The sequence below is a fragment of the Mastigoproctus giganteus genome, chromosome 8 (assembly GCF_048544385.1).
Source record: "Mastigoproctus giganteus isolate SK-2022 chromosome 8, ASM4854438v1, whole genome shotgun sequence".
NCBI classification, from domain to species: domain Eukaryota; kingdom Metazoa; phylum Arthropoda; class Arachnida; order Uropygi; family Thelyphonidae; genus Mastigoproctus; species Mastigoproctus giganteus.
Window position 1 is genome coordinate 174,702,917 of NC_143582.1, and position 13,464 is coordinate 174,716,380.

The 13,464-nt window shown below is 40.5% G+C and overlaps 1 protein-coding gene across 1 annotated transcript in view; it reads right to left on the minus strand.

Annotated features, from left to right (window-relative positions):
• Positions 1-13,464, minus strand: part of LOC150082021 (uncharacterized) — a 320,259-nt gene that overhangs the window by 225,408 nt on the left and 81,387 nt on the right. Inside the window, exon 5 of the mRNA XM_090380398.1 lies at positions 10,715-10,936. Coding sequence (XP_090236524.1) covers positions 10,715-10,936 — 222 coding nt within the window. The remainder of the gene's footprint in view (positions 1-10,714; positions 10,937-13,464) is intronic.

Consider the following 13,464-nt stretch of genomic DNA (forward strand, 5'->3'; position numbering starts at 1 on the left):
AGATATGAAGTTCTCTGAGCAGTGCAGATGGGCTGCAAGAGTAGCTCATGGTGTCTTGTCAATGATATACAAGAATTTTTCTAGCAGGGATAAGGAGGTGATTATTCCATTGTATAAGGCAATGGTCAGGCCACACCTTGAGTACTGTATACAGGTCTGGAGGCCCCATTTCAAGAAGGATGTAGAGCTGTTGGAACGAGTACAGAGAAGGGCAACAAGATTAGAGAATGGAACAAAGAGTTTCTCTTACGAAGAAAGGCCTAAGTTTTGCAAATTAGTGTCTGGAGACTAGGCACTGGTGAGGTGATCTGATAGAGGTGTATAAAGCCTTGAATAGTTTGAGCATGCTGATGGGATTCTTCCTCTTGCTCAGAATAATCACCTGAGAGGGCATAAATTCAAATTGAGGAAAGACAGATGTAGGATAGATGTGTGGAAATTTGCCTTTAGCCAGCGGGTAGTTGGCTGGTGGAACAGACTTCCATCCCTTGTTGTGGAAGTTGATAGCCTAAATAAATTTAAGGCTCAGCTGGAGAGGTATTTCGAATGAACGGAGGGGGTGAAATGGAAGTTTTTTTTTTTTTTTTTGGCTGATGCTGCATAAGCTTGCTTTCTTGCATCATATGCCTCTACTAATGCTAATGCAGCTGGCATTTCATGATGGCTTAGGAAATACACATGCAACTGCTCTTGTAAGTAAGGTAAGACAGGTTGTATTAGCTGCTAGAAAGCCAAAAATAGAAGCAATAATTAAACGGCGTGCTGGAAAAGTAGCAATTTTGGATCAAGCTACTAGGTGGGGTAGCACATATATGATGATGGACCGCTTACTGGAACTGAAACTCATGGCATGGACTGGGAAGACTGGGAAGCAGCCTTCCTGGTGATTGCTGCTTCTTGGTAGCTAAATGGCTAGAAACAACTAAACAGCACACACACTACACAAACACAGCACTATTCTGGCCATTGTACAGAGTTTTGTATATCATTACGGAGAACCATGACTGAGATGAACTAACGTTTAGGGGTCGCCTTATATAAGACACGGCCAACCCTGAACTAACACTAACAGAATTACTGTGGGACCAGGTGCAGAAACTTAAAAACTTGCTTTACCAACAACATACTACTACTACAAAGAAAATTCCATGTGAAGACTTGGTCAGTTCTTAAAGGAACAGAAGCCTCTGATCTAATGCCGCTCCAAGATATATGGTCCCATAGCTGAAGGTCATGACCTCTATGGAAGTCAAGGAAAAATCTTTATTGGGAAATTATGTAATATTAGCTGGCGTTTGTGTTGATCTCAAGAACAGATGTTTGTTAACAGATGGACAACAAAGCAAAGCAAAGCAAAGGAAGCTTTATGTGATATAGCACTCAGAATAAGAAACTCTCAAGAATGCCCAGCCCCAGGAGATGAAATATAAAGCAAACCACCATGATCAACATCTAATACTAATCTTTTCAAAGTCAAACTCATCTTCACATGAGTTTGGCTTTGAAAAAATTATTATTATTATTTTTTTTTGTTAGTTGGTGCATCGGCTTCTGTGGCCATAATGCACCTCCCAAAGTTTTTGCATTTACTCTGATCCAAGCCCGAGGCGGGATTCGAACCCGCGACCTTTGCAGGCATTTTACCGGGTTGCCAGGCAGGCATTTTACCTACCTGGCTAGCCCGGTCGGTGAAAAGATTATTGACAAACAGCATAGCTCGAAAGGCTGTTGACTGGAATTAGAAAAAGACATATCACATGTTATTCCTATTAGTACATTGACTAAATTCAAGTTAGAAGCATGTGTCCCTCACTGAAGTTGAAAAAACTGATCGTCAATCAAAGATGCAATATTAAAGTACCCTAAAATCATACAAGATGTTGCACAACTGGTGTTTACATTGCCCCCTACTCAAGCCAGTGGACAGCATTTATTTTCAGCTCTAAAAATCATTAAATCAGATTTGAAAAAATCAATGAAAGAGGATTTCCTTGAGGCAATTTTGTTCTTAAGAACAAACTGCTATACATAATTAAAATTTGAAAATTCAGTTTTTAAGGGAATTAAACTTAATTTGCATGTTTTTATATGGCAAATATAAGTCAATAATTTTTCCCATAATGCAATAAGTTGTTTTCAATTGATAATTCATTTATTTTTGTTCATTAAATTAAAGGTCAAATTAACTGTGGATTTTTAGCCTATAATGTAAAGATCATTCCAACAGCATTTTCATTTGTCAGTTGGGCATGATCATTGCTCACTTCAACAGTTCAAAACTAAATCAAGATTTTGATAAATTAAAGGAGCCAGAACTGGAGCCAAACATTTCAAAAATTAAAGCTGCAAAATTTTCTTCCAGCTCCACAGCACTGATTATGTGCGAGTAGTGTGCTGTTTCTGTTGTTTGAGTGGCCTCTTAGTTACTGAGAGGTTCAATCACCATGGAAGGATCCTTTCAGCATCTGTCAACCAGCACGAGAAGCCGGTCCAGGAAGGTAAAAGGAACACCTACCAGGCTCTCTCCCCACTTGCAAAGCACGAGAGGAGAGAGAGGCCAAGTTAGAGGAACGAAGCGAGTTGATAAGAAAGATAAGAAAGGGGGAAGGAAGTGGGGGTAGGCAGAGCAAAAGGTTACCCCCAACAGAGGGCCAAATGGCCAGGTGATCCCACACCTGTCAGTTGACCAGCGTCAGCAGAACCCCTTCGATGAGGACTCATCAAGGTTGGTTAAAATCCTGCCTGAGTGTCCCAGGCCAGCAAAAGAGTCCGAAAGCATCTAATACCATGCCGATGGAGAGGTGGCATCAGCAAAGGAACTTCAAGGAGAAAAGGTGATGGCAGAAATCCCCTTGGTTTATCCCCTTCATAGAGAAGCGTCGGCAAGAATGTCTGGTGGAAGCTTTGTCAAGAGAAGTTGAGTATCATGGGTGAAGTCTTCTAGGAGCAGCAGGGAACATGTTGGAGCACTGCAGGAGAAGATGAAGTTACTGTGGATGGACAGGGCAAAGCTAGAGATGGCTCTTGAGGGACAACATAATAGAGACTTGGTGATGTAATTGCAATGGTGCATCCTGTGGAACACAGAATCATTATTGGGATTGGTATATCCCCGTGGTTGAAAAGTTATTTAATTTCTGGTGTGGCTGGTATAGTAGGGAAGCTAGTTGACAGAATGGGTTGTGGTAGACATAGGTGTGCCAGTTGGAGGTTGTGAGTGAGAGCAGAATTTGTTGAAGAGTGCGGTGGCATATGTCGAGAATGCTTTGTAGGCTTCTTCTGATTCCAATACCCTAACCTCCGGATGGATTGCCAGAAGTTGGTTGCGTAGGTCAAGATATATTGTACAGGAGTGCATCACGTGGTTCCAGTCTTCTTGCTCTCCACAGATGCAAAAAGCACCATCCGCCAGACCAAAGTCAAGAAGACACCTTTTAAATGATCCATGGCCAGTCAAAAGGAAGGATGTGTAGACATTAGGATATAACCAGTTGCAATGTCATTTGTTGAGGAAGGTGACATCCGGAATAAAGAGTTTAGTAATTTCACCTGTTGATGAGCTATTCCATCGTGTCTGCCATAGGGAAACCAGTTCAGTCCACACACGGGTCATCTCATGTTTGATGTTAGTATCCGTATGTGTTTTAAGGGTGAGTATTTCAACTTCTTGATGGCATGAGAGAGGCTGAAATATATGACATGGAGCTCTAGAGGTAGGCATCCAGTAAGAACTTTTAGTGCAGCGGTTGATGTGGGGGTTGATAAGCCGTTGGACCTGAAGGATCAGACGTTGCATTCTTCCTATCGTCATCCTCTTATACCAAACTGCGGCAGCATATGTGAAAATGGGAATAAATACCACAATGTAAAGAAGATGTAAAACCCGTCCTTTGAGGCCCCAGTCTTTGCAGGTAAAGTGTGCCAGCATGGCTTTCCCGTGCTCCTTTCCCAATACCAAGATTGTTGCTTTTGCCGACGACCTCACGATCACGGTGTCTGGCTGCTCTCGCAAAGCCATAGAAGACAACGCTAATCGGGTCCTTGATGACCTCTCTTCCTGGGCCACACTAAATAAACTATGGATAAATCCAAGCAATACTAAAATGATGCTCTTTAAAAATAAGCTGGACCTCAGGTGGCCTCCGCAAGTTAAAGTCTCTGAGGTACAACTCCCCATTGTCACACAGACCACTGAGCTAGAGGTGCTTCTTAATCATAAATTAAGCTTTCACTCCCACCTCATCCATCTCAGCTCCAAGGTGAAAAAATTTTCAGACTCGATCATCAGAATCACCAGGAACGAATGGGGGCCTGTCCAAGAAGTCGCTTCAGCTGTACTATAAAGCTGTCTTCCTTCTGATCATGTCGTATACTACAGGTGCTTAGTTCCTAATGATAGGCAAATTAGGCTCTATACAATGGACAATGCTTCTGGCTACCCATAGGGTAGGCAAGACAGTATCCACTGCTGCTATCTAGGTTTTAGCTGGGACCCTTCCACTGGATCTGTGTGTAACCTTCTGTGGCCTGACTAGAATCAAAAAGATAATTCTGACCAAGATCTTGGACATTGAACTAAACCTGGACACTGACCCTAAGGCAGAGAGAACATGCTGTCATAATGAGATGATATCTGGCAGACAAGATGGGACACTTCCACCAAGGGAGCAGTTACAAAAATATTCCTGCCGGATGTGACTTTCCTCTCCTTTAAGTCAGTGCAGAATTGGCTCTCTCTAACTCTTGAGACACCCACCATTCCTAGTCACTGGGCATGGCTCATTGAATGAGAAGCTCTTCCAACTAGGCCTAATACCCATAGATGTTTTATACTGTGGGGCCAAGGAGAATTGGTTCCACCTTCTCTTTGAGCACACTCTCTACAAGGACCTGAGGCAAGACCTAGCAAATACCATCCCTGTCACTGGAAACCAACTGGACATTCTGCTACAGACACAGTCTGGCTGCCTTCCAGAACTTCTTGATGCATGTATTCATGCACAGAAAAGCCTCCTACAGAATAACACAGGCTACGAATGGGTATCCACAGACAGCAGCTTAAAAATTTTATTTTACTAATCTAAAATTTTTAATTCTCTACATTTGTTTTTATTTTATTAATTATTTTTTTATTATTTTTATTTTTTTTTTTTGTGTTTTTTATTTTATTTATTTATTATTTTTTTAAAAATTTTCTCATTTTCTCTTTGCGCTCCGCACTAGCGTACTTTTTTCTCCCCCAGCTCTCTAGCTTCTCTCTCACTCTCTCTTTTTTTTTTTTATTTATTTATTTTTTTTAATTACACCACAGGATTTTTTTTTTTTTTTTTTACCCCATCTCTCTTTTCTTTCCTTTTTTTTTTTTCCTTCTCCTCCTCTGGAATGGGCGCCCCCAAAAGGAACCTGGCCCACCTTTTGACAACATCAGGTGAGTCAGAGTCTCTTTTGTGACGGCATGTGTTTTACTGGGACTGGCCAACCTTCCCGTGGTGTGAACGAGTAACCATAATCATCTGTCTAGGTGACTGATGCTTCTGGGTAGCCAAGCAGCCAGACACAACAACAGAACACACATATAATACACACAAACCTACGTCACACACATATCTGGCTCATTTGTAGTGATACTGTTCTTCGCAGAGATATGAGGCGGAGTTGAACAGACATTCTAGAAGCCGCCCTTTACAAAAACACATGTCCACATGTGCCAGCATGGTAATATAGGCTTTAATTTTATTTTTGATGTAACATAGGCGGGGAAAGAAAGTTCCGCAGTCATTCATTGTAATACCCAGATATTTTACAGCTTGTTGGTTTTTGAGTGATTGCCCTTTATAACGGATGGTGGGAAGCCTCCTCACATCCAACTTTTCTTTCAGTAGAAGGGTTTTGCTCTTTTCAGTAGAGGCTGAAAGTTCGTTTTCTCAGTCCACTCGGAAAAAGCAGACAGTACTGCACTGGCCCTAGTTTCTATTGTAGTGCTCATAGGTCCTTCAACGACGATGACAAGGTCGCCGGCATAAGAAGTTTATGTGACATTGGAATATAACCTAAGGTAGTTGTTGGCGCATAGGCTTCTGTGGCCATAATGCACCTCCCAAGGTTTTTGCAGTACTTTGATCCAAGCCCGAGGCGGGAATCGAACCCGCGACCTTTGGGTTGCCAGGCAGGCACTTTACCCACCCGGCTAGCCTGGTCGGCAATATAACCTAAGGAGTCAGTCATTCAGGATCATATTCCACACTGCTGGACCAAGGATGGAGCCTTGGGGACAGCCTCTAGTAAGTTGCCTGGTGATGGAATGGGACTGTGTTTTGATGGTGAGATGCTGGTTAGAGAAGTGGCTCTTGAGGCAGTTGAACAGATTCTGAGAGCAGTCAGTGGCCCTGACCCTCTGTACGATGGACAGCCACCAAACGGTGTCAAAAGCGTCCTTAAAATCTGTAAAAATTGCAAAGACATACACCTCAGAATCATCAATTCAGAGCGTCAATTGTGGAACAACTCGGCCTGAACTGGAGGGGAGCTGCAAGACTTTTAGCTTCATATGCATGCTGGAGGCAAAATAGTAGGAGTTTCTCAAACACTTTACCCAGTATTGATAAAAGTGCTATAGGATGACAGGATACTACTAAAGGATCCTGCCAGTGGGATCCTTTAGTAGAAGTCAGGTTTGCAAACTTCCGGCATGATGGATGTCCTGCCAGTGGGATCCTTTAGTAGAAGTCAGGTTTGCAAACTTCCGGCATGATGGAAATATGCCATCTTTCAGGCAGGTATTGAAAGCTGAATGAAGATAGCAGGAACGACAGTCCAGAGACATTTGACAGACTCCCCCCCTCAATGAGGTCCAGACCAGGAGCCTTGCCATTCTTGATCTTGTTGTTGGCCATGGCTACTTCCTCTTCAGTAAAAGGATCTTCAATAGTGGTAGGTTGGAAGTTTTGGTTGTCAGTAGTGACTTGATTACGGAAGTCTGAATTTAGGGCAGCATCATCTTGTTAAATCAAATCATCCAGAACTTTGTTCATTGTGTCCAGCCAATTTGTTGTCTCAGGAGAGCCATTACTGCGTATGGAATTGATGATATCTGTAGATCCAATTTTGTTCCTGACAAGTTTATGCACCAGGCATAAACTCTTCCCTTTTCCCTCTACCAGTGTGCACCATGAGTTTTGTTTGGCATGGTAAATCCTATTGCAATATTCTCTGCGAAGGGCTCTGAATCTTTATTTGTATTGACCAGCAATGTAGGGAGGCTCAGTCCTGCATCCACCAGAGGACGGACCTTGGACTTTTAAAACATTTCTTCATCGATGCTTGTGAGGCTTTCAGGAGCAATGCTTAAACAAAATGTGCTTTCTGAATACTGTTCATGGAGGGATACCTATTAAGGGCAGAGGGCCTGCAGGTGGCTTCCCTGATGACCTCATTAAAAATGTCCCATTTAGCCAATCTTATAGTCAACCTGGAAGTATCATGCATGTAGATTTGGAGTGGGGTAACTTGATCAGTAATACAGTATGTGATAAGGCAGTATTCACTGGTGGTTGCATATTCGTGCACCTGCCATTGTTGGAGACAATTGCTGTGGGAAGGCTTTATAAGGGTAATGACCAAGTTGGATTCACCAGTTCTTGAGGAGTAGGTGGTAGGGTGACCCGGGAGGTTAGCAATCTCCAATCTGTGGGCAGCAATAAATTCATCAAGTAAATCACCTCTAGCATCAGTGGTGGCATTGTACCAACTAGTAGAGTGGGCACTGGAGTCGGCTGTGATGATAACGTGTGAATCTTCAAGCAGGTCAAGAGCCCATTCCAGGGTGGCAATATGAGGGTGGATGTCAGTGCTGAACTGAAAGTTTGGCACTGACATCCACTGAGATGCAGCCAAAGCAGCCTTCCATAGTGGCAGCACCCAGGTGTATAAGGAATTGAGTCTGGTCACAATTAGGTCCGGGTTGCGGATTATGATGGCTGCAAGGCATTGCTGGTTTGTAGTCGGTATCTTCCAGTATGTAAGTGGATATCCAGAGACTACTGCAAACGCAGTAGGGTTCTTGGAGAAGAAGGTCAAGGTCAAAGTTCTTCATGATGGGAAGGACATGAGAAGCCACAGAGATTGATTTATGTCCATTTTTTTGAGCAATACAAAGTCTGGATGTTGTCAGGTTAGATGACTTATTATTCATAATTTGTGTTGTTACAGATTATTTCAGCTGCTCTTTTATATACAAGGTAGGCTCCATCCTGAACAGAGTGATTTCTGGGTTTATTAATAGCCTTGCAGTTGCCACAGGTTTGTGGGGAGGATTTATTTAGACAGTCCTTATAAAGGTGTCCTGCCTCTGCACAATGCCTGCAGACTGGATGCTTTTTGAGACACTTCTTGGAGGTATGGCTGTATCCTAGGCAATTGTAACATTTCATAACTGGGACAAAGTCCCGGAAATGGTGTGATGACCAGCCCAAGATCCTTTTATGATTACGCAGAAATTTTCTAATCCTGGGAAATACCTGGAAAATCCAGTTGAGCTTGTCTCATGACCTGGTAGTCACTGAGACCTGAATCTTCATTTCATTGGCTGTCTATGTGTCCAAATAGATTTCTACTGAAAACCTCTTCCAAGAGCTCTTCCTTCTGGAGTGAGATGTCAACATCGAAGATGATAATGCTCGGCCCTCTAAGTTTTGGAGTTTCAAAGGTGAGGCTCAAGTTTTCAGCTTTTCTACATGTTTGTAATTGCTCCAGATCTGATTTTGAGGCTGCTTCCATGATTATACCCCTGACACAGATGTTTCGTACACTTTTGATTTTTATGTTATCCAACTTGGGTTTTAAGGTTTTCATGACTTGTCTTTCACACCATTGCTGTCTACAATATCACAACCCTCTGCTGCTTTGATAATGAGCATATGCTTCTGCTTTGGGGCAGGAATCTTGGGCATCCTGATGGCGGCTGCATAAGGAGTCCCTTCAATAGGAGCCTGGGCCTGCATGGTAGAGGCAATGGTGTTCAAGGCCTCTCAAAAGCCAGGTTGATCATTGTCATCATGAGGGTTGCATTCATTTGTAGCAACTGCTCATTTGTTGATTTCAGTTGTTCTCAATTATCACTTCATACAGCATCTTTTCCAATGAGCCCCATCAGTGTGTAATACACAAATAAGGAGCACCAGAAACTCCACTATTATCGCTGTAAAGACGGCTCTCCATTCTACACTGTAGAGCCTGGATAATTCTTAGGTTTGGAATTTCCTTGCTTAATAAGCTAGGCGGATCCTCTCGTGCATCACTACCCTCTCTGCTCAGGGGGGTTGCAGAGGTTTCTGGCTTCTTTAACTCTCCTTTCCTGACAAGTGCTTTATTTCTGGACGTGGACGGGATTTATATTGAGATACAGACTTGCCAGTCACCTGTTAACTGGCAAGTCTGTTTGTGTGAATGAAACATAACCTTCTGGTTAATGATATCCTCTTCAGCCAGTGGTTAAAGTAGCAAATAGCACTATAGCGATGTTGGGGAAAAATAGGTCTACTGAGAGTTCTCAATCCAGATAAATATATGTAGGTCCAATGACCATTTCTTGAATAGTATGATTGCAACAAAACAAGTATTTGTATTGTATACAAATATTGTTGCAATCCGCATTTTTGTTACATTCTATGGTGAGGTGCTGCTATAGATGTTTTCACATTAATAATTTTCTGAGCAGTGAAAGGGATTGAATGCCACATTGCTATAGCCTTTGTGTTCAATGATGCCGAAGTCAAATGCAGAGCACTGTCAAGTGTATTGAGCAAGCCAACCTAACAAAATAAAGTTGGAGGTAGAAATGAGCGAGCAAAAACAAGACTACCAAGACTGCGTAAAAGACAAACAGAAAATCAAGCGTTGAATTTAGCAGTACCTCCAACCAGTAATGCTGCTGCTCCATCTAACAATAATGTACCCGAAGTGAGTAGTAATTATGTACAACGGAACATTTCTCCAATTGCGGAGATGAGTTTAAATGATCAAGCTCCTTTTCCTTACACCGACTACTATTTACATAAACTGGGAACTGCAAATTGTCTTATTGTTTTATGGTAGTAACCTTGAGAAATGTGCTCCTCTGCTCACGCTATCACGCGTCACGAAATTTCTGTTTGAACAGAAAAATGTGAGCTCCTGAAAACATGAGTCGGCCTACAATAACGCATATTATCTTATGAATACAGCGAATGACAACAGTGTCTCCAACCAATACAACTACAGTAAATGGGAATTATAGCTATCGCACATTTGACGGACATTTTTTAAGCTTCGTATACTTCTATGTATTGCTGCGCAAGTCACTACGTTCACCTGGTGTTACTCGCAGATGAAATTGCAGATGAGCAAACACAAAAATTGCATTATACTGTACTCTCATTATTCTTTAATATATTTTCCCAGTGAACTGGTACACCCACAATGAAAGCAACGCAGAGATGGGGGAAACCCCTGGTGCCGTTAGACACTAAATACACTTTACACTTATTCTTTAATATATCAGTCGCACTGGAGAAAATTCGCATTGTAAAAATGCACGTTATAGCAGAACTGACTGTACTGGTATGTCTAGGCTATTACACACATGTGCAATGGAATATTTTTGGAAGGATATTCAAATAGTTTTGGTCATATAATTTATATTAGCTATTACTAAGCAAATTTATAAAGGAAAGAATACTTGGTTGCTTTCTTCTTTCTATTTACTTTCCCCTTGTGGCCGGGCTGCTGATCTTCTTTGGGTGGTTTTAGAGAAAACACAAATTCATCCTTGCTTTCAGAACCTTTGTCATTATTTATGCTTTCTGCAAAGTCACAATTCCATTCTGCTTTTTTCCTGACCTGTTCTTCTTCTAACGACTTAGATAAGGCAAGGGCCATTTGCAAATCAGAGTCTGTTTTACTGCAAATATTAAATGATCACATTTTTAGAGTATGTTTTAAAACAAAAATTAGATAACAAATTTCACGACATATGAGTCATTGTACTTGTGAGCAGAGAAACAAATACAATGACTCACAGAGAGCAATAATCACTTATCTATAAAAAAAAGTACCCTTCCTCATTCTAATAAGGGTAAGGCTAACATCATCAAAGAAGTTATTATAAAGCCACTCAACTGCAAATATTAAATGATTCTTGTATCACATTTTTAATTATATTTTAAAACAAAAATTATACTGCAACTTACATTTCAAACTTTTAGTGACATGCACGTGGGCAGAGAAACAAGTACAATGACCCACAACCATATAAAAAAAAAAAAAAAAAAAAACCTTCCTTAATAAGTGTAATGCTGACAAAGAAAAAGTTATTATAAAATCTGAACTTTCCCACCAGGATGGCTAAACTATATTTAATTTATAATATTTCAAAAAGTTGTCAAATACAATAAGCAGTGACAACAATCACAAACTCACTATATTATGTTATAATAATGGAAATTTTATTTCTGATTAAAAAAGTTACTAATGCACATATATTTTGGAGAAATATTCTCACTTTTGTATTTACTGCTGGCACCCAAGTGATGCAATGAGGGCAAAACAGTTATGAAGTATAACTCCACAATATGAGAGATGCCTGATGGTGTATGATGTGTTTAGACTATAAAGCGCTTAGGGCTGAAGCCTCAAGCTATGGAAAAGTCTAGACTATGTATAGGTATAGTGCGAAAGCATCAATAATACATAGCCAAATCTGAATTAACAGAATGTTAGCAAACCAGCATTGTTTTAAGTTATATCTCATATTGCGAAAATTTCACGAGTTGCCATGATATTGTACTACTTCGAATAAGTAACGCTTCACCTGAAGAGAAGACTAATGTTACTTATTCTCAGATGGATACCACCACCACCCAGACGGCACTGTTTCAGGGCTATTTGGTCCTTCTTCGGTGGGTGGGTAGACAGAGAAAATGACCTCAGATTCTGAGGCTGACTGACCCTCAAGATGGACACCACCACCCAGATGTCACCGTTTCAGGGCTATTTGGTCCTTCTTCGGTGGGTGGGTAGACAGAGAAAATGACCTCAGATTCTGGGGCTGACTGACCCTCAAGTATCTATAGCCTACAGTTCATCTAAAATGACAACAGTGACAAAAATTTCCAGGATAATTCTGAAGATGAGGCTACTAGACCAGGACCCAATTCCAGCAAGAGAAACTGCATAAAAACAAACTCAGTGGACTGAATACACCAGATCTAAAACTAGCGCTTAATAAATATAGTCTCAGAGCATTTCCTCGTCGAAAAGCAGTAACTCACATTTATGAACAAATGCATCCCTGTAAGTAGAGCATTTTGTTTCACTTTATATTTGAATTGTGTTAAATCTTTACAGTTTCAACAAATGGACTCAGATCACTGATATTCTTTGTTTTCCAATGTAAATGAAGTTTCATTGATTTCTTTGTTTCAATGATTCGTCTCAAATCACTGATATTTTTCATTTTCCAATTTAAATCAAGTATAAATGTTTTTATTAGTGATATATTCAAATCATTTTCGACAGAAAAATCACTTAACAATGGAAACATTTCCAAACATTCTTTTTTCAAACTGCTCTCTCCAGAGCACGAGTTTTTTCCTAAAACCACTTACCTTCTAGTACATCCTTAAAACATTGTCTTCACCTTGGAGAGATAGATTAAGAGTGTTCAGTTTTTCAAAAATGTCTGTGAGGCAACACCACTGACAACCACTTCTCATCACAAAAAAATTGGCCCATTTGTACACTTTCTCTTTTTCTAAAAGAAAAATTCGTAACTCATCTTTGAGTACAACTGTTTTGAGAACTTTACCGCATGCAAACCAATATACCTCTGTGTGATCAACGTACCTTTGTGTGATATAAAAGATTTTCATAGTCACTCCCCATCTCATTACAAGGTATTTTGAAAACTCTATTACCCCAAGGCCTTTTTATTAATAAAATTAATCACATTTTATGAATTTTGGGTTCCAACTTCTTTACTGCAATAGCTTGCCTATGGATGAATTTCACATGTTTTGCTATCTCAAGTACTTTGCTTTCAAATCCTTTTTTTTGTTCCAGTCAAAGCAGCCACTCCATTGCTAGTAATACTCAAACAGTTTTTCCACAAAATTTTTATTGAAGAAATCATTCACTGTTAAGAATATATCTTCTCCAGTACGCCTTTCTTTGAGTGGCTCACAAAAAAGCAATTCTTCCTGTATTTCGTTATCAAAATAGAATTAACCAATACCAAAAGCTGAGACATGTTAGCTACATATACTTTCATCCAACTGCAAAGAAAATTTTCCACACAAAGTTATTTGTTCTATTACTTGCATCTTCTGCAATTGTTTCTCTTTGTCTTCCAACAGTATTTGCTAACAATGGAATTCACTTAAGTTTGTCAGCTTACTCTTTACCGTGTATGATTTCCATCATTCTTACTGC